The sequence below is a fragment of the Schistocerca gregaria genome, chromosome 1 (assembly GCF_023897955.1).
Source record: "Schistocerca gregaria isolate iqSchGreg1 chromosome 1, iqSchGreg1.2, whole genome shotgun sequence".
Taxonomy (NCBI): Eukaryota; Metazoa; Arthropoda; class Insecta; order Orthoptera; family Acrididae; genus Schistocerca; species Schistocerca gregaria.
In genome coordinates, this window is record NC_064920.1 from 910,094,098 (window position 1) to 910,120,180 (window position 26,083).

Here is a 26,083-nt window from a genome sequence, read left to right on the forward strand (position 1 = left end):
GTGTTGAAGTGTTTTTTGTAACGGAAACTTTCCCCATAAAAGTGTTATGGGTAATGTAATGATTGAAAAATGTTTCATAAATACTTTTTTCACAAAACACTTATAGAGTAACACATTAATTATACAATTTTAATTTCGCTATGACTGCCATTACAGTGTTTCTGAATGTATTATATTTGTTGTTTTGTCATATCTGTTGACTGAGAATTGGGGAGTTGAGAGGCAAAGAAAAAATGTGTGTTACAATGAGAAGTGTATTACATTAACATTATAACTTTTTTCTACTATATTTTCTAGGTGGATACATGTGTGTATGTGAACAAGAAAATTGAGTTCTGTGGTGGTACAATTCGATGCCAGGTCTATGAAATGTGGTCAATGGGTGACAGAGTAGCCTGCGGTGTGATTACAAATGATACTAAAGTAAGTTTCATCAAGACATGTAAAATGTTATATTATAATAACGTAGTTTTATGAAATGTAGCAGCATAAACTGAATGGAGTGGAATGTAAGTGATTTCTGTCATGCACCTATTTCAGTAATTTGTCATCAATACTTACAAAGTTTTTGAAGCAAATTCCTAATCTGTAAAAGATGACCATGACACCATCTGATGTAACCAATAACCTTAGAGAAAACCTCTGTTCGCTAGTTCATAAATTCCCCATTCATACTTTAATTATCACTGAAGGCTTTAACTATTAAACAAGTAATTGGGAAAATTACAGTTTTGTTAGAGGTAGGTGTGACAAGACATTGTGCGAAGCATTACTAAATGTATTCTCTGGAAACTGCTTAGAACAGAAAGTTTGGAATCCCACTTGTGTTGAAAAAATATTAGGTCTAATGGCAGCAAATTAATCTGACATTTTGAGGTTGTCAACATCAAAACTGGTATCAGTGACAATGAGGCAGCTGTGGCAGCACTGATTTATGAAGTACATAGGCCAACTAAAATAAGTAGGAAGTAGTGTCGAGTAGACTAGATAAAAGAGCAGTAGCGTCATATCTCAGTTAGGAAATCAAAACTCTCAGCACATGACAGGAGCATGTGGAGGAACTATAGGCCAAGTTTAAAAGAATAGTTGACTGTGCTCTATCTAGATATGTACCCAGCAGAACAGTTAATAATGGAAGGGACTCTTCATAGTATAGAGTCACTATAAAGAAACTTCTAAAGAAACAGATACTATTGTGTAACAGGCATAAACCAAACAAACCCAAGCATATTACTATGAATAGAGAGATGCTAAATTAAATGCATTTGTCTGTCAAGATAGAAATATGTGAAGCCTTCAGAGACTACCACAGCAGAATGTTGTCAAATGATCTTGTGCTCTCTGCTCTCTGCTCATGGTCACGGTTTGGTGATGCCCATTCATTCTGGTGGAAAATTGATTGGTGGCCATGTCCACATAAAATGCTGTGCAGTGATTGCAGCACAGCTGGTTTGTGACATGGCTGCTTGTGCAGTTGACCCTGTCTCTGATGGGGTGGGATGGAACACCACTTTAAAAGGGGTTGGAAGGAGCTTGATAGGATGTCCACATTTCTGGGCATCATGATAGATAATCAAAGTCCCGGTGAAGGGTATAGCTCAGTTGCTCCAGTCATGGAGGAAATGAAATGAAATGATTGTTCGGCTACCTGGTGCAAGCTTTACTAATTGACACCTCAGCAACTTGCATTTCCATGAGGATGAGATACATACCTTAGGACAATACAAACACACAGTTGCCAAGTGAAGATAATCTCCGATCAAGCAGGGACTAAAATCTGGTTCCCATTATCTAGATGATGAAAGAGAAATACTGAAGTCAGCCATATGAGGGCACTGAAATAATTCAGTGGTGACAAGTGAAAATTTGTACAAACTGAGACTTGAACCCAGATTTCCCACAGTACGTGTGTGTTCACTATAACCACTTTAGCCATCCAAGCATGCTTCACATCCAGCTGAAATTCTCAACTTGTCACACACTACTTCTGTGTGCAGTGATGCTAACCACTAGGGCACAAGCTGTGGCCAAGTTTGGGATAATATTTGGTGAGACGTAGTGTTCGATAGCTGCAAGGCCATGTGCTTGAGGGATGTTATTATATAGAGATGTAGCATCAACAGTGACAAGTAGGGGGCCTGGTGATTTGACCATTGCACATTCTCCTGTATGAAGGACACAGAAACTGGCAACCCCGGCATTGAAAAACAACCGAAAGAGCTAAAAACAAATAAGTCAATAGGTCTGAGTTCATCCCTGTTTGGTTTTACAGAAAATAATCTTTTGGATTAGCTTCTTATTTAGGTGTATTTATCATGTCTACCTCAGCCAGTTCCAAGAGCCAAGTTACCACACAACTAGGAAAAAAAAAGATAGGTGACTAGTATTTAAGAAGGGTCCTGCAGAATCACGGACCAATGCCCTTAACATCGATTGGTTGGAGAATTCTTGAATATATTCTATGCTTGAATGTAATAAATTTCCTTCAGAGAGAAAACCTTCTGTACACAAATCAGCACAGATTTAGAAAGAATTACCTGTGTGAAACTCAGCTTACTTTTTTCTTGAATGATATCAAGTGAACCATGGATGAAATCAGATTCTGTATTTCTAGATTTCTGGAAAGCAGATCACACAGTACCACCCTGCAGACTATTAATAAAGGTCCGAGCAAAGGGAATAGTTTTTCAGATATGTAAGTGACTCAGACATTTTAAGTAATAGAATCAAATACTTTCTTGTGGATTGTAAATATTCGTCATAGACGATAGTATTGTCAGGAGTTTCCTAGGAAAATGTGATAGGACCAGTCTTGTACTATAAATATATAAACAATTTGACATGTAGTGGGGAGCAGCAATTTGTGGCTCTTTGCTAATGATTCTGCAATGTAGCGTTTAAGTGACTGTAGGAGGATGACTTGCAAGGAATTTCTACTTGGTGTGTAAATGGCAGCTTGCTCTAAATGTGGAAACGTGAGTTAATGGGATGAGTATGGAAAACAATCCTGTAATGTTTGAATACAGTTTTAGTGGTATGCTGCTCAAAGCTTGACTCTCAGATTCAGAAGTAAATGTTTCTTCAATGAACTTTTTAATAACTTTTTTTTTTAAATTATACTGTAGTAACAGTTTCACTTTACTAAAAACTCCTTCTTGGGCAAATTCATATTCATTTTTAATCCAAAATTTCTTTGCATTTAGTCATTTAGTATTAACTAACTCAGTGAAAAATGAATTAACTGTCTCCCTCAAATCTTTAACAGTATCCGAAATTAGCACTACTACTGAATTCTTTTTCCAAAATTTGTTTTAATCATTGAGCAAGTTACTCTTACAAATATTGCTGATTCAAAATTTTACTCTTACTTTCTTTCAGAAAAATTTACTGCTTAACTTTATACACCAAGAAAAAAATTACAACATCATTAAATATATTGAAAATAAATTTCTGCCACCATCTGCAGCTCTGAAAAATATCATCATACATGAGAATGCAAAATCATTAAACACCCTGAAATTTATTCAGACCACCTTCTGCAATTCTGAAACCTCATTATGCAGGCAATCTTTTCTTGCCTTGAAAACAGTTCTTACAGTGTCTCTACATGTCATAGACTTCGGAAAATTAATCACATTACTGTATGCTTTACCATCTCCTTCATATTCGTTTATCATACTGATTAACGTTTTAGTCATCTACTGGAACACTAGCTTTCTGAATGTGAAGAGTGAGACTGTTAAGAGCTTATAAAACGAGACTAGGAAGTTTCATATTTGATTATTCATATTCCCCACAAGGTAACTCAGTACATTTTAAATTTGAATAAACTTGTCTCCTCTGTATCTTTCATTATTTATCCCTATACTATATTATTTTCTCAACAATCATAAAAATCAAATTTAAAACTTACAAAGTCTTCTCTCTTGAACACTTAGCAGCCTCAGCAGCATCCGAAAATAATGGCTAAGGCTTCCAATTCAGAAATGCTACAGTTTTTCTCTGCTTGTTGCAACAATCAACTTGCAAATGCGATCATTTTGTGGACGTGTTCTTCACCATCTGTTTTGATCTGCAATAATTCCACCCCCAGACTGTAATCACATGCATCTGATCCTAGACAAAAAGGTTTTGAAAAGTCAGAATGGTTCAAAATCTGATTGTTCACCTAGTGCTTCTTTAAGTTCTTTGAAAGCTGTTTGACACTCCTGTGTTGACTTAAAAGTTCCCTCAGACAAGGTGCATTAAATAACAGACCAGGTACAAATTTTTGCTAAACTCCGAAAAGTCCAAACATTCCCTTTAATTCTTTATGTGTGGTTGGCACTGCATAATCTCTGATGGCTTTTATCTTTCCTGGATCGGGCATAATCCCAACACCACTAATTATATGTCCCAGCAATTTAATTTCTTTCTTAACAAATTCTGTTTTCTCAGATTTCAATTTCATTCCCCCTGTTTTAATTGCTTCTAACACCTTGTCTAACAACAGGCAGTGCTCTTCCTAAGTGGGAGTCGAAATTAATACACCGTCCACATAATTCCCCTTAACAAATGGCCACATACAACCTGGGACATTGCTCTAACAAATGCACAAACACTGATATTTAAACTAAAAGGCACTACCTTATACTGGTAACATCTCCCCTCAAACAGGAAAGCTGTGTACTTTCAAGATTCTTTAGCCAACGAGAGATTCCAGTAACCACACGTTGCATCCATGGATGTGAAAAATTTTGCACCTTTAAATTTTTGTAATAATTCTGTTGTGGTTGGCAAGAGAGCCAACGCCATTTTACTAAAGGAGGCCGAAATGCACGCGTTTTAGCTCACGGAAGTGAGGTCTGGAACATGACAAGGAAATTAGAATTTAGAAAAACAGACGTAGCTGGAGGAATACTTAACTTGAATCCATTAATGACAAATGTCACTCTTGATGGTACATCATTCACAATATCAATAGTAACTGATAATGGCACCTTGCTAGGTCATAGCAAATGACATAGCTGAAGGCTATGCTAAACTATCGTCTCAGTAAATGAGAGCGTATTTTGTCAGTGAACCATTGCTAGCAAAGTCGGCTGTACAACTGGGGCGAGTGCTAGGAAGTCTCTCTAGACCTGCCGTGTGGTGGTGCTCGGTCTGCAATCACTGATAGTGGCGACACATGGGTCCGACGTATACTACCGGACCGTGGCCGATTTAAAGGCTACCACCTAGCAAGTGTGGTGTCTGGCGGTGACACCACAAATTATTCTACGTTTTTAGACCTATCACTTTCTGGCAAGATAATTTTATTTAATGATCTGGTGTCCAAAACAAGCCTAATGGAACCATCCTTCTTAGGTACTACAAACAATGGTTTATTATATACACTAATCACTTTTTCTATTATTCCCCATTCGAGTAGATTCTGTATCACATCTGAGATGGCTTCCATATGCACTTCTGGAAAAGCAAATGGTTTTCGGAACAAATGTGCATCCTCTTTCACAGTTAAATAGCACTCACAATTCCAAACTAAACTGGCTTGGTCTGAAAACACTTCACAATGGTTGTTCAAAATTTGTCTCAATCATCTCTTTGTATGTCAGTAAAATCCTTTAATTCTTCCAAATTTTCGTTGATCCTAATTCTGACATTTTCTATCTCAGAAGAATCTACTTCCTTTCTTTAGCCATATTCATTACAGCCCTTGATCACCTCTGTGGTCCTACAGTATCTTACTGGAATATCACTCTGTTCATTATTTACACAATGTCTTTTACCAATGAAGGGAATAACTACCAGTTTTTCATGTACTCTAATAATGACCTAATTTGTCTCAAAATTAACCTACCCTTCATATTTGTGTAAGAAATAGACACCTACCAACGTTTCAACACTGAGTCCATTATAATCAAAAGATTTAATTGTATTTGTACTCCACTAATTATGATTGGTAACAATATTTCCGGTTTAACCACCTTCTTGCTTTTCCCAGTGGCCACCACAATTTTCAGCCCACTCATGGGCATTATCACTATTTGCTTACTTTTAGGGAGAGCATTCACAAAATTCTGGGACACTACACAAACTTCAGAACCATTATCTATTAAGCAAGGAACCTTTTCTTTAAACACAGTGACTTCAGTGATAGGTTGTTCAACATATTCTCATCTAACTACAGACTCAGGTGCTTCTAACAAATCCTGCTCTACTTCACACCTGTAAAAACGTACCGCTTCTGTGGAAAGTACATTCAGCCTAAATGGATCCCCTTTTACTTCATTAGTAGTGGTGGCTTTTACTATACGGTCCACTGTATACAAATCAAAACATCTCTATGACTTCTCACCCCCCATATCATCTTTGTTTTGCAACCCTATCCAAGGTGTTGTCAGAAGTATTTAAATCATTTTCTTCTTCTTCATCTTCTGACCCTTCTTCCTCCTCTAATAGTACTCCATTTAATCTATCCACTACTTTTTCCACCATATTATTTTCTTCCTTATGCACTTCTGATGCTATTTCACCAGTTATGCACCAACCCAATATCACAATGATACTTTCTGGGGAAGGTAATTTGTAGAAAGATTCAGCTGCTCAAAATGATGTTTGTAAATATTTAGTTTCTTTCATTTTCAGAAAAAAGAAAAGAAATCAAAGAGTGCCAACCTTGTTCCATTATTGTTGCAGAAGTGACTGTTCTTCTGTTACCCTAACAAATGCTGTGAGGAGCTGTTCATGTAATATCCCACAAATATTCATCTTATGTGATTAATAATAGCACAGGCAGGCACACTCAAGTTTATTAATATGCTTTCACACTACAATCTTTCTCAAAGATAGTGTGTGTCACCATGTCCACTTACAGTGGTTCACAGCATTCTTTTGCTCACATTGCTTTTTTTTTTTTTTTTTTTTTTTTTTTTTTTTTTTTTTTTTTTTTTTTGGGATGAGTATTGTTGGAGAAGATCCAAATGAGTGATTGCCTTCTCTCTGGTTCAGTCACATTTAAGACTTAACATACTGATAAGAGAATGACACTCAGAAATTCAAAAGAAAATAAATATTATGATTATTTCTGTTGTAGACTGTTGAAGATGCCTTAAGCAATTATCTTTCCTTTTTCCTGGCCTTATCCCCTGTCTTCATGAAGTCAGCAAGTTATTTATTTGATTTTGGAATGTGAGTGGCAGAGCATGGCAGATGACCATCTGTCACCACCCATCGTAACTTATGTAGGCCTACCACATCTGTTGGCATTTAGTGTTATGCGAAAGCTTTTTTCTAAATGTTCGCAAATAGTTTAACTGAGGTGAGCCATGGGTACCAGCCCAATATTCACCTAGTCAGATGTGGGGAAACTACTCCAGGCTGGCAGGCGCACTTGTTGTTATTGTTAATCCTCAGGGCGTATTCGATCTGGAGCTGGTGCTTTTTCCCACCTCCTGACAGCATCACACTAGTGTGCATGGCTGTCTCTGTAGATTTGTTTGAAGCAGTTTTACAAAATAGTTTGTTAGTAAAAAAATAAAATTCAGTTGTAAAAGATGAGTAATAGTTATTCATATCTACAAGATAAACAATGTCCTTGCATTCTTGGGACAGTTGCTGCTCCAATACCAATGCTGAATCAGACTGTATTGCCACTGAAGTGTGGGTATGATTGTGCAGTCTGGAAAATATCAGTTATCGACACCTAATATTAGTCGTGGCAAAAGTTCCTGGGAAGGGACTAACCTTGTTGTCTGCCAATGATTGGTGGATATGGATATGCAGAACAGTTAAAAATTAGACTGGCTTCCCAAATGATGCTCACTATAGGCCTAGTTGTAAAGGGTGCCCTTTTCAGTCATTCTTAATCTATTTAAAAAATCATTTTTCCAGCACTCCACAAGGGACTGGAAAGAATGAAACCCTAACATAGGTTACCATGCTAAGTACACTCTTGCACACACCTTATGGTTTGCCCGGTACACATGTAGATGTAGACTTGAAAGAGATGATTCTTGTTGACTGTGTAAACTGAATCTTGAAATGAACTTCTACTGTGTCTGTATTTCTTGATATAGTGAAGGGGGTTGCTAAAAAACAGAAGAAGAATTTTCTGCCATCCATAGCTGCACTTGAAAAACAAATCAATTGTAAATGTGTAAAATATTGTTGTTTAGAGTTGCTCCTATTTGAACTTCAGAGGTTACAGCTACAGAATACTGCGTAAAACATCGTAGATATTTCTCCCACTTGTAATAGAAATTGCTTTTTATAAAAACTTACAATGTTATGATGGTTTGTAGTCATATCTTCTTTGGAAATGTTCCGTAATTACTCCACAAACAAAATATGTCTCCATATTTTATTATTGTACAATATTTGTAATGGAAAAATCATGTTTCATTTTTGTTTATTGCAGTATTGAAACTGAGTATCTTAAGTTATTAGTTTGGTGTCCCCTCTTTGTGTAGTTCTGATAATACACATTACGGTATTCTATTGTAAGTGTGGAAGTATGATCAATTGACAATTCTGAAACCTGTATGTCATGTTCTAGGTTGTGTTTCGTTCATCCACAAGTATGGTATATCTGTTTATCCAGATGAGCTCAGAAATGTGGGACTTTGACATACATGGTGATCTGTACTTTGAGAAAGCTGTTAATGGTTTTCTTGCTGATCTCTTTCAGAAGTGGAAGGTTGGTATTTTTTCTGGTGTTCGTTGCTTCTCCTTTATTTTACATGGTTGTCTGATAAAAGTAATTTTGTTTTTGCAGAAGAACGGGAGCAATCATGAAGTTACAATTGTGCTCTTTTCGCGTACATTTTACAGGGCTAATAGTCTTGAAGAGTTCCCGTCATATATGAATGAATGTTTGCAGCAGGATTATAAAGGGAGATTTTATGAAGACTTCTACAGGTTTGCCTTTTAATTTTATATGTAAAAAGTACCTATGTCTATTGAATCTCTTAAATCCTTTTTGACTACACAAAATACACTGATAAGCCAAAACATTATAACATTATAATAATCTCTGGAATGCTGTACAGCAACGATTCTGTATTGTGGGGTTTAGACAAGTCTGTGGTAGGTTTCCGGTGGTATGTGGCACCAGGTGTCTCTACACAGGTGGTACAATTCCCTTAAATTACAAGCTGGTGATTTGTGGGCATGAAGCTGGTGACCAGTAGTGTCCCAGATGTGTCCTGTCGGATTCAGATCAGGTGAATTACAGTGCCCAGACATCAGTGTGACTGCACTGTCATTCTCCTCAAACCACTGTAGCACAATTCTGATTTTGTGACATGGTCAGTTATCATGCTATAAGTTGCCATCACTGTTGGGGAAGACCTCACGAATGAAGGGTTGAAAGTGATCCACTACAAAGTTCACTTTTATCCACAACTTCATAGTGCCTTTGATTACCAACTTAGGTCTCAAAGACACCCCGGGGAATGTTCCCATACAATAATATTTGCCCTCACTGGCATATGTCTGTGATGCAGTGCATGTTTTGAGGCAGCTGTTTGCTTGGTTGATGACCTGGCATAACAAGAAACTTGATTCATCTGACAGTGTGATATGTTTTCACCAATCCACAATCCAATCTCTGATGATGGTGTGCCCACTGCAATTGTAATTGATGATGTTGTTGGGGCAATGTTAGAAAATGGAACCTTTATTCCATATCATTACATAATTGACAAGTTCAGTTTTGGATTTGGAAATGTTTGTGGTAGAGGGTGATTGGATGCCCTTCCTGTCACCTCCTCCCCTCACCCCCTTCAACCCTTTGGATGAAATTTATGCACCCCGACTTTCAGTGTCTACTATTTATTATCCCACATTAAAGTGTGTTACATTTTCTGAATTGTGCAACTGAGGCGGAATATTGGTGCCAATTTGACACTCACCTAGTTGGATGTGGCAAATTGGTTAAAATGCACATCCAAGGTGGCCAGTGCACCGGGATGCATCATTAATCTGCTGTGGTTGGTGCTCCTCACCAAGTCACAGAAGATACGTACTAATGTAAATGGTTATTCAGGCAGGTTCAACAATCAGTAAGATGAAATTTATGGAATCAGTGACTTACTAGTACACATCTCCCCTGGTAACTTCAGTGAGATGAAGTTGTTCGTCACTAGATTACTAATAGGACATAATCTGGTGATTTGTTGTTGTGTGCTTTGGAAAGAGGGGCCTTCCTTATGTACAGTGGCAACACGTGCAAAATTATATGAATGTGCTACATCGTGCTGCCCTTGAGCCTTTTGAGTTTCAAGGGGTAGTAATGTAATTATCACTAGTCGTTTAATATTCTGAGGAATCAAATAAAATGGAAAAAAGGTTGGCGACAGCGGAAATGAATCGTGGGTTGGTGAATTGGGAATCTGTTGTTTAGATTACCCGGACACGCTGCTGTCACAGCAATGGCGCCTTATAAATTCCACTTACTGTACGCTTGCTCAGTATGCTACATCCAATTTCAAAGAAAAATACTGATCTGGTGCCATGAGCACTGCCGGAAGAGCTGACTTCACATTAGAGCATGCACAGTAGTAAACATACAACTAGGGTGCTTCTCTAAGTTGATCATAGTGGGGCTGACTATCATTTCAGTACTTAACACTGGTTTCTAGTTACCATGGAAAGAGAATGCTACAATACATGTTTTTGTCCTTTTTATTTGAGTACCAGTATAAATTTGAAGGGGAATGGTGTAATTTTAGTGCAATTTCCAGATCTCATTTGAAGAGAAATAGCATAATTTTGGTGCAATTTCTGTCTCAAATTTGAAGTGAAATGGTGTAATTTTAGTGCAATATTTAAGGTGTGCTGTAGCTCATCATAACCAATCACTATTGATTATGTAGTGTTTGTGGAATATGGATATCAGTAAGCCTTATTTTTAACATTTCTTACAAATTATATAGAGACAAGGCAGAAGGCTGTTTATCTGCAGATAGGCCCTCTGCTTTTTCATATGAGGATTGTTAAGACTTGGGAAATATCTATCACATTTCTAAGGGATTAGGGATGCTATTTTTGTGGATTTTCAAGTCGGTTTCAATTTTCAGTTGAACAGCTAACTACTCATTGTCTGCTGTGTTTCCCTTTTACTAATAAGCATCTTCTGTGGTCATTCTAGAAATATGGATCATAATATGGTAGTACATTTTTGTTTTTTATGGATTGCAATTGTTCGCAGTTCTACAAACCACTGCTTTTTCCTCCATTGCTAGCTGAGGTTGAAGTCGAAAGAAATTTGGTTGTACATTCACTCTTGGCTGTTTTTTGCCTTATTTGAAACTACATTTTTATGTTGTATTGCAAACATATTATGTTCATCCTAACAGACATTCCCAAGTGGCCTCCTCATGAAGTTTAGAATAATACAGCTCAGCGTTCATAAAACTGTGTAACATATAAAGTTTAACAATAGCTGCGGATCATATAATATTATAGCTAAATATATTAACATACAGGTTAAAAACATTTCTGCAAGTGTGCAGAAAATGAGGCAAATAGTTCAAAAAAATTGGCTAAATGCAAATAAAAGTTGTGAATAATAACACCAGTTTCTGCTGTTACCAAGGTTGGATGTCATATGTGTACAGTCATAGAAAAAAAAGGATGAAACTCCCCAAAGAAAAGTCACAAATTACATCCAGTGAAATAAAAAACATCAGTTCTGTCCAAGACACCGTGTTGCATACAGAAGAAATGAAACTGCTTGGAAAAGGTCTGACATACAATGTCGGTACATAAATACTTGAAAAATACAAGAAAACCTCTTAGTTGAGTCAGAAAACATTCTCACATAGGAAACAGAAACAAAACAAGTCAGGTAAATGTTGGTCTGACAAGAGACCTGGTAAGCTATGACATTGAAAATATAATAATAACTTACAAGAAAGGAAACACAGGAAACTAAAACAGGAAACTAAAACAGTACAGACACCGTAACATTTAAGAAATTACAGCAACCTAACACTACCATATATATCAGATAAAGGAAACACAGTGATCCTCATGGATAAAGAGTAATACAGCAATTAGACACAAGAGCTCATCACAAAAAAACACAGAAAGAAATTGAACATACACTGGAAAACAATGAAAAAAGAAAACTTTTACAGACAAATCACAGTGCACCTTCGTTCCAGTCCCAACCAAAGTTTCATAAGGAACAGATCCCAGTCAGAGCTGTTGTGAATTACAGAAATGTTCCGACATACCCACATTCAAGACACATGTTGAAAATCTGATCACGAAACTACAGAGGATAGAACTTTAAAAAACACTACACAATTGATTCAACAATAATGTAAGTAAAGACAAACACTTTGACATATCAGCTATTGAATTAACAGGGCTTGATATCACCAAGAAATTCAGCATAATTATGTGTGAGGACATTAACATCAACACTAACATCATAAATGAATCCAGTAACACCTTCATAAACATCCTTCAAAGTTTTGTCATGTCCCTATTGGTCAATTGTGCAACAAGGGTTACCACGACGACTTCGTCTGTAAGTGACAATGTGGCCATAAATATGGACAGGGAACAATGTGATGTAGCTGTAAAAGATCTCGGACTATCAGACCATCTCTGTCAAATAACAACAGTAAAGTCAGGCATCGAATCATTCCCTAAACTACAAGCCTACAAACGACATCTATCAGAAATCAAAATAAAGATTTTTCAAAAGAACTAGAAAAACAAAGCTGGGATGAAGTTTATAAGGAAACCAATGTGAATATGAAATTCTCTAAATTTTCCACATTGTTTATATTGAACTTTGAGAAGGCATTTCCAAAAGTATACACATCTGTATCAACATGTCACAAAAACAGATGGATAATAGCAGGTATTAAGAAGTCCTCCCAAACACTTAAACACCTCAGTTCCATGAAAAAGATTCGCAATGATTCAGAATTCTTAATATACTATCATGGATACAAAAAGACCTGTAGGAAGGTGCTGATTGCCACAAAAAAGTCGTTTGATGACAAAATAATATATAATACAGAGAATAAAAGCAAAGTAGTTTCGGATGTTATAAAAAAGGAAACGGGGAGGGGCAAACAAATGCAGAATAACATACTGCTAAGGGAAGGGGATAAAGTAATAAATGATCCACACAACTTAGCAAACTATGTAAATGAGCATTTTTCAAGTATTGCAGAGAAGTTACAGCAAAAATTCCCCCAAACAAATATAACACCTGTAAATAATGTTGCACCAAAGTCAATGATGTTACTTCCAACCACAGAGAAGGAAGTCAGTAAAACAATTAAAAAACTAAAAAATAAGTCAGTAGGCTTAGATGAAGTACCAGTGTGTGTACTGAAACAATGCATAGGGATTATACGGGGCCCCTTAACAAATATGATTAATGAATCCTTCACATAAGGGACATTTCCAGAGCAGTTAAAACAGGCAAGAGTTGTACCTTTGCTTAAGAAAGATAATGCACAAGACAGAGAAAATTACCAGCCCATTTCCCTGCTGACAGCATTCTCAAAAATAATAGAAGCAATTATGAAAGACAGAGTAATGAATTACCTGAATAAATACAATCTTTTAAGCGAATCACAGTTTGGTTTCCAAAGTGTCAAAAATACAGAGTCAGCCATAGTAGAATTCACAAAAGGTGTACTTGAAGCTCTTGATGAAGATGACTGTGTCACAGGCATTTTTTTGGATCTTTCAAAGGTGTTTGATACAGTCGATCACACAATTCTATTAAATAAATTAGAAACATTAGGAATAAGAGGGGTTGCTAATGACTGCTTTCGATAATACCTAACAGATAGAGTACAAAGAGTAGAGATGACACATACTTCAAATAGATCTAAACATTTAGTAAAACACTTATCAGAACCAAAATACATTAATATAGGGGTTCCGCAAGGTAGCATTAATTAGGACCAATAATGTTCCTGATATACATAAATGACTTTTCCAGTAGCGTTACTCATGGTGAAAAAATTCTGTTTGCTGATGACAGCAATATTATAGTCAGTGAGAATACAAGAGAACTCCTTGCAGAGAAAGCAAATGAAGCTCTCAAGGAAGTTTACGATTGGTCAGTAAGCAATAAAGTGACATTGGACATAAAGAAAACTGATGCCATGAATTTCAGTTTGAAGAGGAAAAATGACAATTTTGAATTAAATGTAGATGGCACCTTTATAGACTGTGTAATAGATACAAAGTCGCTAGGAGTGAATATTGATTCTCAGTTCAAGTGGTGTGAACACACAAAGGTACTTGCAAACAAAATGTCATCAGCGTGTTATGCCCTTAGAATCCTGTCATCAGTGTGTAACATGCAGTGTTTTTTAGTTGCATATTATTCATATGTACACTCAATTCTTAGTTATGGTATTCTCTTTTGGGGAGCAAATGCACAAAATATGAACACAATTTTCAAACTCCAGAAAAGAGCCATAAGAATAATAACCAAAAATACTAGACGAGCTCATTGTAAAGATCTGTTCAAAATACTGGGTATTTGAACTGCTCAATGTGAATACATTTACCAGTCAGTTGTACACATCAAAAATAACATTGGCAATTAATGCACAAACAGCTCTTTCCATGACCATGCAACAAGAGAGAGAATCAACACACATTTACCAAGAAAAAATAAACATAAAACTCGAAACGGCATTTTCTACCAAGGAATAAAACTGTACAATAAATTACCAAAAGAGATCAAAGAAATTGCTAAAATACACTTATTTAAAAGGGCAGCTAAAAAGTATCTGTTATGCAATACATTTTATAGATTGGAGGATTACTTAGCTAAAACACAGTAGGGGTTTGATAAAAAATGTTATACAAATAATAATAATAATAATAATAATAATAATAATAATAATAATAATAATAATAATAATAATAATAATAATATATCCAACATTCCACATAACACCTTCACTTATGTTTTTTCCTTCTTTTTTCCTTTCTATAAATGCTTACCCCCAAGCTATGCATAGCACAATACTAACAACTCTTCCTCTTTCTGAGCTCAACATCTCACTCATTATAGAGGGATGATGACTCCGTTTTTCAGGATAGCAAATGGGAATTTGTGGTACAGAAAATAGCCCAGAGAGCACCCGAGTGTGTTATGAGTGAACAGTGTGACATTACATTATTTAATGAGTTATTTGTAAAAAAAAAAAGTATTGTATACCAGGAGTGAATCTAATGATTGTCTCTAACTAGAAGTCTGTGAATATATGTGTACACAAATCAGCTTATTTTAAATTGATCTAAATTTGTAAATACGACGTAAATAAAATAGAAAGAAACTTCCACATGGGAAAAATATATTAAAAACAAAGATTCCAAAACCTACCAAGCGGGAAAGCGCCGGTAGATAGGCACAATAAATAAAACACACAAACACACACACAGAATTTCGAGCTTTCGCAACCAACGGCTGCTTCGTCAAGAAAGAGGGAAGGAAAAGGAAAGATGAAAGGGTGGCAGAGCCACGTGTGAAAGCACCCACGTGATTTAGCAACTGACCTGCCTACACTGTGACGCTTTCTATGTGGGAATGACCAGCAACAAACAGTCCATTCGCATGAATGGACACAGGCAGACAGTGTTGTTGGTAATGAGAATCACCCTGTGGCTAAACATGACTTGGTGCACGGCCAGCACATCTTGGCACAGTGTTACACCGTCCGAGTTATCTGGATACTTCCCACCAACACCAACCTATCCGAACTCCGGAGGTGGGAACTTGCCCTTCAATATATCCTCTCTTCTCGTTATCCACCAGGCCTCAATCTCCGCTAATTTCAAGTTGCCGCCACTCATACCTCACCTGTCATTCAACATCATCTTTGCCTCCACACTTCGGCCTCGACTTACATCTCTGCCCATACTCTTTGCCTTTAAATATGTCTGCTTGTGTCTGTGTATGTATGGATGGATATGTGTGTGTGTGTGTGTGTGTGTGTGTGTGTGTGTGTGTGTGTAAGGTAAGGTAAGGTAAGGTAGGGTAAGTCTTTCCGCTCCCGGGATTGGAATGACTCCTTACCCTCTCCCTTAAAACCCACATCCTTTCATCTTTCCTTTTCCTTCCCTCTTTCCTGACGAAGCAGCCGCCGGTTGCGAAAGCTCGAAATTCTGTGTGTGTGTTTGTGTGTTTTATTTATTGTGCCTATCTACCGGCGCTTTCCCGCTTGGTAAGTCTTGGAATCTTTGTTTTTAATATAAATTTGTAAATACTTTGACATGTCCTATATCCTTGTAAAAAGAGATCTATGGATGAATAAAGCTACTACTACTATTACTACTACTACTACTACTACTACTACTACGTAAAAGACGTGCAGCCACAGCCACTCTCCTCTCATTGGATGTGGAGCCAATAACCAAAACAGTAAACATCATAGAACAAAATCATGAGAGACACACTACACTTCCACATGAGTACAGCAAAGAAACAGTCAAGCTACTAGAGGTAATAACAGAATAGAACTATTTCCATTTTAATAATGTATTCTGTTTACAAAGTGAAGTATTACCTATAGGATCCGTAGAGCCTAGAACCATAGCAAACATATTCATGGACCATGTAGAACAGGTCATATTTAACACAATAGCATCAGATAAGTATAACTTCTTAAACTGGACTAAATGTATAGGTGACTTCTTGTGCTGATAGAAGAGTCAAGTAGTAAAATTGACCAGTTACATACAGACATAAATTCAATTCATGATAAGATAAATTTTACAATAGGAAAAGAGCAAAATAGTTATATTTCTTAGAGGTCACCTTAAAGATTCAGAACAACCAACTGAAACATTTTGCCGTTTTGGAATTTGCTGAAGTGTGAAAGAAACTTTCGTTGTCCATTAGAATAGCTGATATTCTGAATAGTTCCTCAGACAAGGGGGTAAATTCATTGAAGTATGAATATGTATCCTAATTTTTATCTTCTTTGCTGCAACAACTGATTCTCATAGATAATCTGAAATTCTTCAAATCTGCAGACCTTACACATGATGTGTATAATAATCAAGTTTACAATTACACTGTTTTAAACAATACAGTTTGTTATCACATTTTTAGGACCAGCAAACATAGATTCTATCTCAAAGTTCAATGGAAGACTGACTAGCTGGCTACAAAAATTTGCCAGTGTTATAGTAAATATTACACTGGGTTAATTGTTGTAAACAGACTATAGTGAATTACAGTTAAAAGCTCAAAATATTCTGACCTGTGCTGCTAGAGTTAGTGGTCATGTGAATGTGAAGTGTGCTTGTTTGTGGGAATTAATGGTGTCTGTTTCGCTTTTTCCTATGAAGACAGTGGCCGAAAGCCTTTTAACTGTGTCTGTTTGCTACTTAGCATGTTGTCTTTACGGTAAGTAGCAGTCTATCTTTTCCTCCATTGTAATTAAAAGTTTTATAGTGAGCTGACAATTGGGGTGACAAAATACAGGTAAACATTTGTAAATACAAAGGTCACAGTAATTTTTATGTTTTCGTAGTTAAATATGAGGTGTCCAATATAACAATTTAGTTACTTCTTTCTTTACTTACAGCCAACCTAATTAATAAAAAGGTGTTCCTACCATATATTGGGAGATGTAATTAAATATAGAATTTTGTGATATAGGCAAAACTTATGTATCTGGCTTGGTTATTAGAAAGTTAGATTCATTTACATTTCCTAATAATGCCCTCACCATAAACTGTACATTTTCAACATGGTAACTTGTTTCTGTAGCTTTGAACACACAAAAACGTTAAGAACATTATATAGAAATACTTTTGTGTTAATATTACATTAAAATATGATGGTAGTAATGTTTGATAAATTACATTGCAATGTTTGTGATTACATTTTTGCGAACTACAGAAGTGCCAGGTAATCTTATTCATTCCTATTAAAATAAGCAGTAAATTACAGTGTGTAGAACCTTAGTACATAGTTATTGTTTCCACAATATTACCCTAAGGTGATTTTTGCTTGTGTTTGACAGTATTTAGTAAATGAATATTCTCTATGTGACTTCAGATACGGCTGAAATCAGCTGTTAGGGTTCACAACATACATTTGATATATATCAAAAACTGACAACAACAGATACAATAATACGCCAGGCATCATATCATCCAAATCCTCACATACATGACACAAAAACAGGAAGGACACAGTGGAAAAGAAAAAGAAAACAAAACATTATATCAGTACCATACAAGCACAAATACACACACAGAATATCCAATATTTTCAAAAACAAGGCATAAAAATAACCCAAAAATCAACAGTTCATTTAAAAATACTTTCAAAAGCAATAGAAAAAAACAGATCTGTATCAGAAATGAGGAACATACCAACTAAGATTTGATACATGTGATTGAAGGTGTATAGGTCAGACCAGGAGAACATTAGACGCATGATACAAATAGTATTAAAGTATAGGAAAATCATTCAACATTTGCAGAACATTTACACAAATATCCACGTAAAATTACCACCAGAGTTACAGATGTAGAAATCATAAAGATAAACATTGAAACCCATTCTCACCCTACAAGAAAACTACCACATTCAGAAAATAGTTAGAGAAAACAACTCATAAATGATCAGCCCAACCTAGAAAACCACTCACTTTTTAGTCTAATTGAGCACTTAATCTGAAAAACCACACACTTTTTAATTTAATCGACCACGTAATATAACAATAAATATAGGCATATGAGTACATGTAAGACATTTCTAGGGGCAGTTATGGACTCTGACCACAATTTATTGGTAATGAACTGTAGATTAAAATTGAAGGTAAGAAATTAAGGATATGGAACCTGGATAAGTCGAAAGAACCAGAGGTTGGTGAGACTTTTAGAGGAAGCATTAGACTGTGATTGACAAGAACAGGGGAAAGGAATATGGTAGAGGAGGAGTGGGTAGCCTTGATATATGGAATTGTGAAGGCAGCAAAGGAAGGAAGATACAAGGCCTAGTAAAAATCCGTGGAGAACATATAAAGCAAATAGACCAGACAAAGGGAATACAAATGTCTAAAAAATGAGATTGATGTGAAGTGCAAAATGGCTAAGCAGGAATGGCTAGAGGACAGATTTAAGTGTTTGGAAGCATATAGCAGTAGGGAAAAGAAAGATACTGCCTTCAGGGAGATTAAACATGGCTTTGGAGAAAAGAGGAGCAGCTATATGAAGGTCAAGAGCCCAGTTGGAAAACCACTACTAAGCATAAAAGGAAAGCTGAAAGGTGGAAGGTGGAAGGGAGTATATAGAGTGTCTACACAAGGGCGATGTACTTGAGGGCAATTTTATTAGAAATGGAAAAGGATATAAATGAAGATCAGATGAGATGAGAGATGTTATTGTGTGAGAGGATTTTGACAGGGCACTGAAAGAACTTAAGTTGAAGCAAGGTCCTGGGAGTAGATGAGTTCCCATCAGAACTATTGATTGTCTTGGGAGAACCAGCCATGACAAAAAGTTTTCAATCTGTTGTGTAAGATGTATGAGACAGGTGGTGAATATTACCAAACTATCAGTTGAATTAAGTCATGATATGCAAAATACTAACATGAATTCTTTACAGAAGATTGGGAAAACTGGCAGAAGATGACTTTGGGGAACATCAGTTTGGATTTTTGAGGAATGTAAGAACACACATGGTAATCATGTCTCTACAATTCCTCTTAGAAGATAGACTTTGAGTAAGCTTGTGACAATATTGACTGGAATACTCTCTTTGAATTCTGAAGGTATCAGGGATAAATTACAGGGAGCACAAAGCTATTTACAAACCAGATGACAGTTAAGAGTCAAGAGGTATGAAAAGGAAGCACTGATTGAGAAGGGAATGAGACAGAGTTGTAGTCTATCCCTGATGTTCAATCTGGGGGAAAAAAGAGTAGGACTCAAAGCCCAGGAAGAAGAAATAAAAACTTAGAAATTTGCTGAGGACATTGTAATTCTGTGAGACAGCAAAGGACTGGGAAGATCAATTGAATGGGTTGGACAGTGTCTTGAAAGGAGGATATAAGATGAATATCATCAAAGCAAAACAAGGATAATGGAATGCAGTCAAATTAAAATAGGTGATACTGAGGGAATTATGTTCAAAAATGAGACACCAAAAGTAGTAGATGAGTTTTACTGTTTGGGGAGAAAAATAATGGATGATGGCTGAAGTAGAGAGGATATAATGTGGAGACTGGCAATGATAAGAAAAGTGTTTGTGAAGAGGAGAAATTTGTCAACATCTCTAAGTGCATTAAGTCTTTTCTGAAAGTATTTGTGTGAGGTATAACCATGTATGGAAGTGAAACATGGATGATAAAAGGTTTAGACTAGAAGAGAATAGAAGCTTTTGAAATACGTTGTTACAGAAGAATGCTGAGGATTAGATGGGTAGATCACATACCTAATGAGGAGCTACTGAATAGAATTGGGGAGGAAAGATATTGCTGACAAAACCTAACTAGGAGATGGGATACCTCCTGAGACATCAAGGGATTTTCAATTTAGTACTGGAGGGAAATGGGGGGGGGGGGGGGGGGGGGGTTAAAATCATAGAGAGTGACCAAGAGGTGAATACAGTAAACAGATTCAGAAGGATGTAGGTTGCTGTAATTATTTTGAAATTAAGAAGCTTGTACAGGATAAAGTAGCATGGAGAGCTACATCAAACCAGTCTTTGGACTGAAGATCACAATAACCACCACGGTTACCACAGCCCTACATGTGTCACCCACCTGGGTAGCTGTACATGGTAATGCGCTGTCTCCCAGGATGGAGAGGTGTGCAGGTCTCAGTTTGAATCTACACAGTGGGTTAACAATGAAGGCCAATATGCTAGCCAGCCCGAAAGGGGTTATTAGGTGGTTTTCCACAACCCAGTAGGTGAGTACTGGGCTGGTACCCACATCTTCCCCAGATCTAAGGAGCAGTCATATGAAAATGAGACAGAGGGGAAAAAAAGGAAATTGTTTATTATTTCAAAAGTAATTACCATAACTGTTGATATATTTATCCCATTCCATTGTGAGACAAGATGGTATAACTTTTTCATCGAAATGTGTTTATTGTTGCGTACAGAACCATCACACACACACACGCGCGTGAATATGGTATACATTTTCTATCCATACATATATAAATATAGGTGTTTGTATGATGATCCTCATCTCCTCCTAAATTACTAGACTGATTTCAACCAAAATTGATACAGATATCACTTACTGCTCGATGGAAAGAATCCTTGTGGGGATAAGAACCACATATCTATCAAAGGGGGTGGTGGTGAAAAGCAAGGTAACCTGTGATGTACAAATGCTCATACTTTATTCATCCAGTGTTTGAGAATGAGAGCACTTAGTAACCGTCAACAACCTTAACACACAATTTCAAACCATTATGAAACGTTTTCTACTTGACAATCACCACAAAATGATAAACGGAAAAAACTTTGTAAGTTTGTACATTTTCGATAATAATGCAGTAAAACTGCCACATGAAGCATGACATTTCAATCTGTTACTTCTGTACTACTAACTGTACATTTCACAGACACTATCCACATGTACCGCAGGATATACCTGCAAAACCATATCATTGAAGACACACCATGCAGAAGGTACAACATAATAAACATTTAGGTATGTGAAAATGAAAATGCAGGGTGAAAATTGCTAGAGATACACATCAAATATCTGTACAAGTAAGTTTGAAATTTGTTAAATATTTGTGAAATATAGTTGACATGTTTGTACATGGGCAGAAAGCTCACCCTAAATCCCTGGAAAGATTCCAAACAAACTTGCTACACGTATTAGTTATGATCTGGAAAGAGATACTGGGGTGTAAGAACTGGCAGCCTCCTATTGAGGTTGGAATAATAACATGGAGAGAGAAGGGGGAAGGAGGAGACCGAATGTGATTTACTGCTGCTTCCCACTAGTGAAGTGACACAACCAGAATAAGGGGCAGATTGAGCACCATGCCCAGTTTACTCCTAATATCCCACCCCCATTGTGGCCAGTGCTATCCATCACTGTTGACACCATTATTATATTATATGCGGCATGGTCACCAACAAAAAGCAAGGTGATTTTAATATTTTAATGTGTTTGCCTGCATGGCCATCTTCCAAAGCAGGTGTTACTATCAATTGTTGTCAAGTTTTTTTCATTTTATGCTTATTGCAATTAATTAAAGAGTGTTCTATACCAGAAGCATTTCACTTTTATTTGCAGAGAATCCTCTGTGGCTATTCTAGAAATATGGATACATAATTTTTTTTATAGACTGAAAACAGTATTTTTTAATAAAGTGTCATGCAGTTTACTAGTGGTGTGTCTGCCTCTTGTTTACATATTCCATGAACCACTGTTTTTTTTTTTTTCCTTCATTCTTAGTGGTGGCTGGTTTCTGCCTCTTGTTTACATATTCCATAAACCAATGTTTTTTTTCTTCATTCTTAGTGGTGGCTGAGATCGAAAGAAATTCGACTGTACATGCAGTCTAGGCAGCTTTTCACCTATTTTGAAATCACTTTTTCTCATGCTGCATTGGCATTATTTCCACTTCATATAACTTCATAGAATTTCTCAATAGTGAGAAAAAATTTGGCAGAAGAATAATTATGATTTTTATTTAGGTTACTAAATGCCCTGTAATTTAATTAACAGTTAACAAGGATTAACATCAAATTCCTGCTGACTATTCCAATTCCTGCTCTCCCCATTCATCTGATTGAGGAACTGGGAATACTAATTACTGCTTCCCAATATATTTATTCTTTAATGAAATTTGTCTTTTTCAAAACAACGGTTCAGTTAATGGAACCAGTACTAGAAATAAGAATAACTTTCACAAACATTTAAAGACACTTACTTCAGTTCATAAACATATTCACTATTCAGTAACATGCCAGCAGCAGATTCTAAAAGGCTTTATTGGTAGCCAGCTCCTTCCACCCCATTGATTAATTTCTTAGCAGAATAATGTCACATAGTGTGAGTATTGTACACAATCTGATTTCAGTACCAATGTTTACAGTAATTCAATCATTGCAAATAAATGCTATAAAATGTTTTTTATTTATTTATTTTAATTTTTTTATTTGATGATGTGTGGCTACAGTAGCCTAAGAATTATCATGTGCACCTAATCATATTGAACATTTAACATTTGGTTATAAGTTTTATATCCGTTTATACATAAAAATTTTAATTTTTTTTGAAACTAATTACACATCGAGAAGCGTAATTTCATTTGTGATCAATTGAAGGTACAGTAGCATATCTGTTTGCATTTTGTAAGTATTTTTTGTGTATTCTTGTTGTCTGGCATCTTCCATTCCAAGAGGATCTCCCCACTGTGGATCAAATGCAACAAAAAGTACATGTAATCTAATCTAATCTACATTATTAGGTAATTTAGTTGTTACCAACCCTTTCTATATGTACTGCTGCATAGTTGTCTGATACCTTATTACTTGTTTGGAGAACATCCTTTGCTAATGCTGGCTTTTGGAAACTTTTAAGTAATGTTCAGAATTCTTCAATGCTTTCACACATTTGCATTTGTTTTGTGTTTCAATATAATAAAATAACCTTGGTCATTCTTTGTCTTTGAAAGTCTGTCAAAAAGTTTCAGTGGCTTCTCATCTGACTATATATTTGGCTATTCCTTGGTCCATGTGCAATGAAATTACTTAATTGTCTCTATGAAATCCTCAACCCATGTCTTTTCTCACACCCATTCATTTGTCTACCTGCCCCTGATCATTAATAGAGAAGTGCTGCTTTCCAGTGATTGTGGAGGCACTATATTTTTGGAGGATTTGCACATTTAAAATCAATATCACACTGGTGTAGGTTATAACTTGCATTATAAGCTGGTTTTTCACACCCTGTTTCAGATGTGTATGGAATTTACATTTGAACACAAAATTCAATTTCCCAGGCAAACTGCAAACATTTGTCATCATCTTATTTACTTCAATTAAAATCTGTCTGCTTTTCACATGTGTTTTGTTTCTAACGACATCAAAACTGACTATATGCTAAAATGCAACATCCCTTCTTCATTTTTTCTTAAAAAAATATCATAGCTGATCTTCATATACACCCTTCAGAATACTTACTGTAAATAAATATGAACAATTTTGTACACTACTTCCACATTTTCTGTATCGAGTCCTTCCACCTTTTATCAAAATTCTGCTAAAGTTGACGGTAGTTCATGTGCAAAATGGAGATTGTTCAGGTAGACTCTATTGCTGTTTAATCCATTTTCATATCAGTTTAGTAATTTTAAAATCTATTCCAAAGCTGCAAACTCTAATTTTGGTAAAATGGTGGCACCTTCTTAGCTACTGCAGAAGGTTGTTGATTTTCTGTTTCTGAAGGTGTTCTTACTTCTGTGGTTAAAGTATATGTAGCTGAAATATCAGAAAGAAAATATCATGAATGCAGCTAGTGCGTGCTGAGCATCCATGTGGTGGGCTGTTTGTTCTACATTGGCATTGAGATTGCCCTCTGTGGAGTTAGATTGAAACCATTTATGCAGGTGGACTGTTGGGTATATTATGTAGGGGTTTAAACCAAAAGTACTTCATGCTTGTGTTCTATAGTGTAATAGTATTTCATATTACTTCACATGTGAAGGTATTTATTTTTTGAGTCAGCAGTCTTCTGATTACTTTTACTCCACTAGTTCTACGAAAGTATGGGAAGCCATCAGGAGGATTTCCGGGAAACTCAGCCAACTACCTGTCACGGCATTGCTTCATCAGGGATGTCTCCTCACGGCACCGAGAGACATTGCCCAGACACTGGCCATGCATTTTGCGGAATCTACCCCCCTATGATTAAATGATGATGGCATCCTCTTGGGTAAAATATTCCGGAGGTAAAATAGTCCCCCATTCGGATCTCCGGGCGGGGACTACTCAGGAGGATGTCGTTATCAGGAGAAAGAAAACTGGCGTTCTACGGATCGGAGCGTGGAATGTCAGATCCCTTAATCGGGCAGGTAGGTTAGAAAATTTAAAAAGGGAAATGGATAGGTTAAAGTTAGATATAGTGGGAATTAGTGAAGTTCGGTGGCAGGAGGAACAAGACTTCTGGTCAGGTGACTACAGGGTTATAAACACAAAATCAAATAGGGGTAATGCAGGAGTAGGTTTAATAATGAATAGGAAAATAGGAATGCGGGTAAGCTACTACAAACAGCATAGTGAACGCATTATTGTGGCCAAGATAGATACGAAGCCCACACCTACTACAGTAGTACAAGTTTATATGCCAACTAGCTCTGCAGATGATGAAGAAATTGAACAAATGTACGATGAAATAAAAGAAATTATTCAGATAGTGAAGGGAGACGAAAATTTAATAGTAATGGGTGACTGGAATTCGAGTGTAGGAAAAGGGAGAGAAGGAAACATATTAGGTGAATATGGATTGGGGCTAAGAAATGAAAGAGGAAGCCGCCTAGTAGAATTTTGCACAGAGCACAACTTAATCATAGCTAACACTTGGTTTAAGAATCATGAAAGAAGGTTGTATACGTGGAAGAACCCTGGAGATACTAAAAGGTATCAGATAGATTATATAATGGTAAGACAGAGATTTAGGAACCAGGTTTTAAGTTGTAGGACATTTCCAGGGGCAGATGTGGACTCTGACCACAATCTATTGGTTATGACCTGTAGATTAAAACTGAAGAAACTGCAAAAATGTGAGAAATTAAAGAGATGGGACCTGGATAAACTGAAAGAACCAGAGGTTGTACAGAGTTTCAGAGAGAGCATAAGGGAACAATTGACAGGAATAGGGGAAAGAAATACAGTAGAAGAAGAATGGGTAGCTCTGAGGGATGTAGTAGTGAAGGCAGCAGAGGATAAAGTAGGTACAAAGACGAGGGCTGCTAGAAATCCTTGGGTAACAGAAGAAATATTGAATTTAATTGATGAAAGGAGAAAATATAAAAATGCAGTAAATGAAGCAGGCAAAAAGGAATACAAACGTCTCAAAAATGAGATCGACAGGAAGTGCAAAATGGCTAA

The 26,083-nt window shown here is 36.4% G+C and overlaps 1 protein-coding gene across 10 annotated transcripts in view; it reads left to right on the forward strand.

The window, feature by feature from the left end:
- Window positions 1-26,083, forward strand: part of LOC126275021 (GATOR complex protein Iml1) — a 520,849-nt gene that overhangs the window by 26,441 nt on the left and 468,325 nt on the right. For all 10 annotated transcript variants that reach the window (XM_049977169.1, XM_049977163.1, XM_049977164.1 and 7 more), the window contains exons 4-6: window positions 298-423; window positions 8,537-8,677; window positions 8,756-8,898. In XM_049977169.1, the coding sequence (XP_049833126.1) occupies window positions 298-423; window positions 8,537-8,677; window positions 8,756-8,898 (410 nt within the window). The remainder of the gene's footprint in view (window positions 1-297; window positions 424-8,536; window positions 8,678-8,755; window positions 8,899-26,083) is intronic.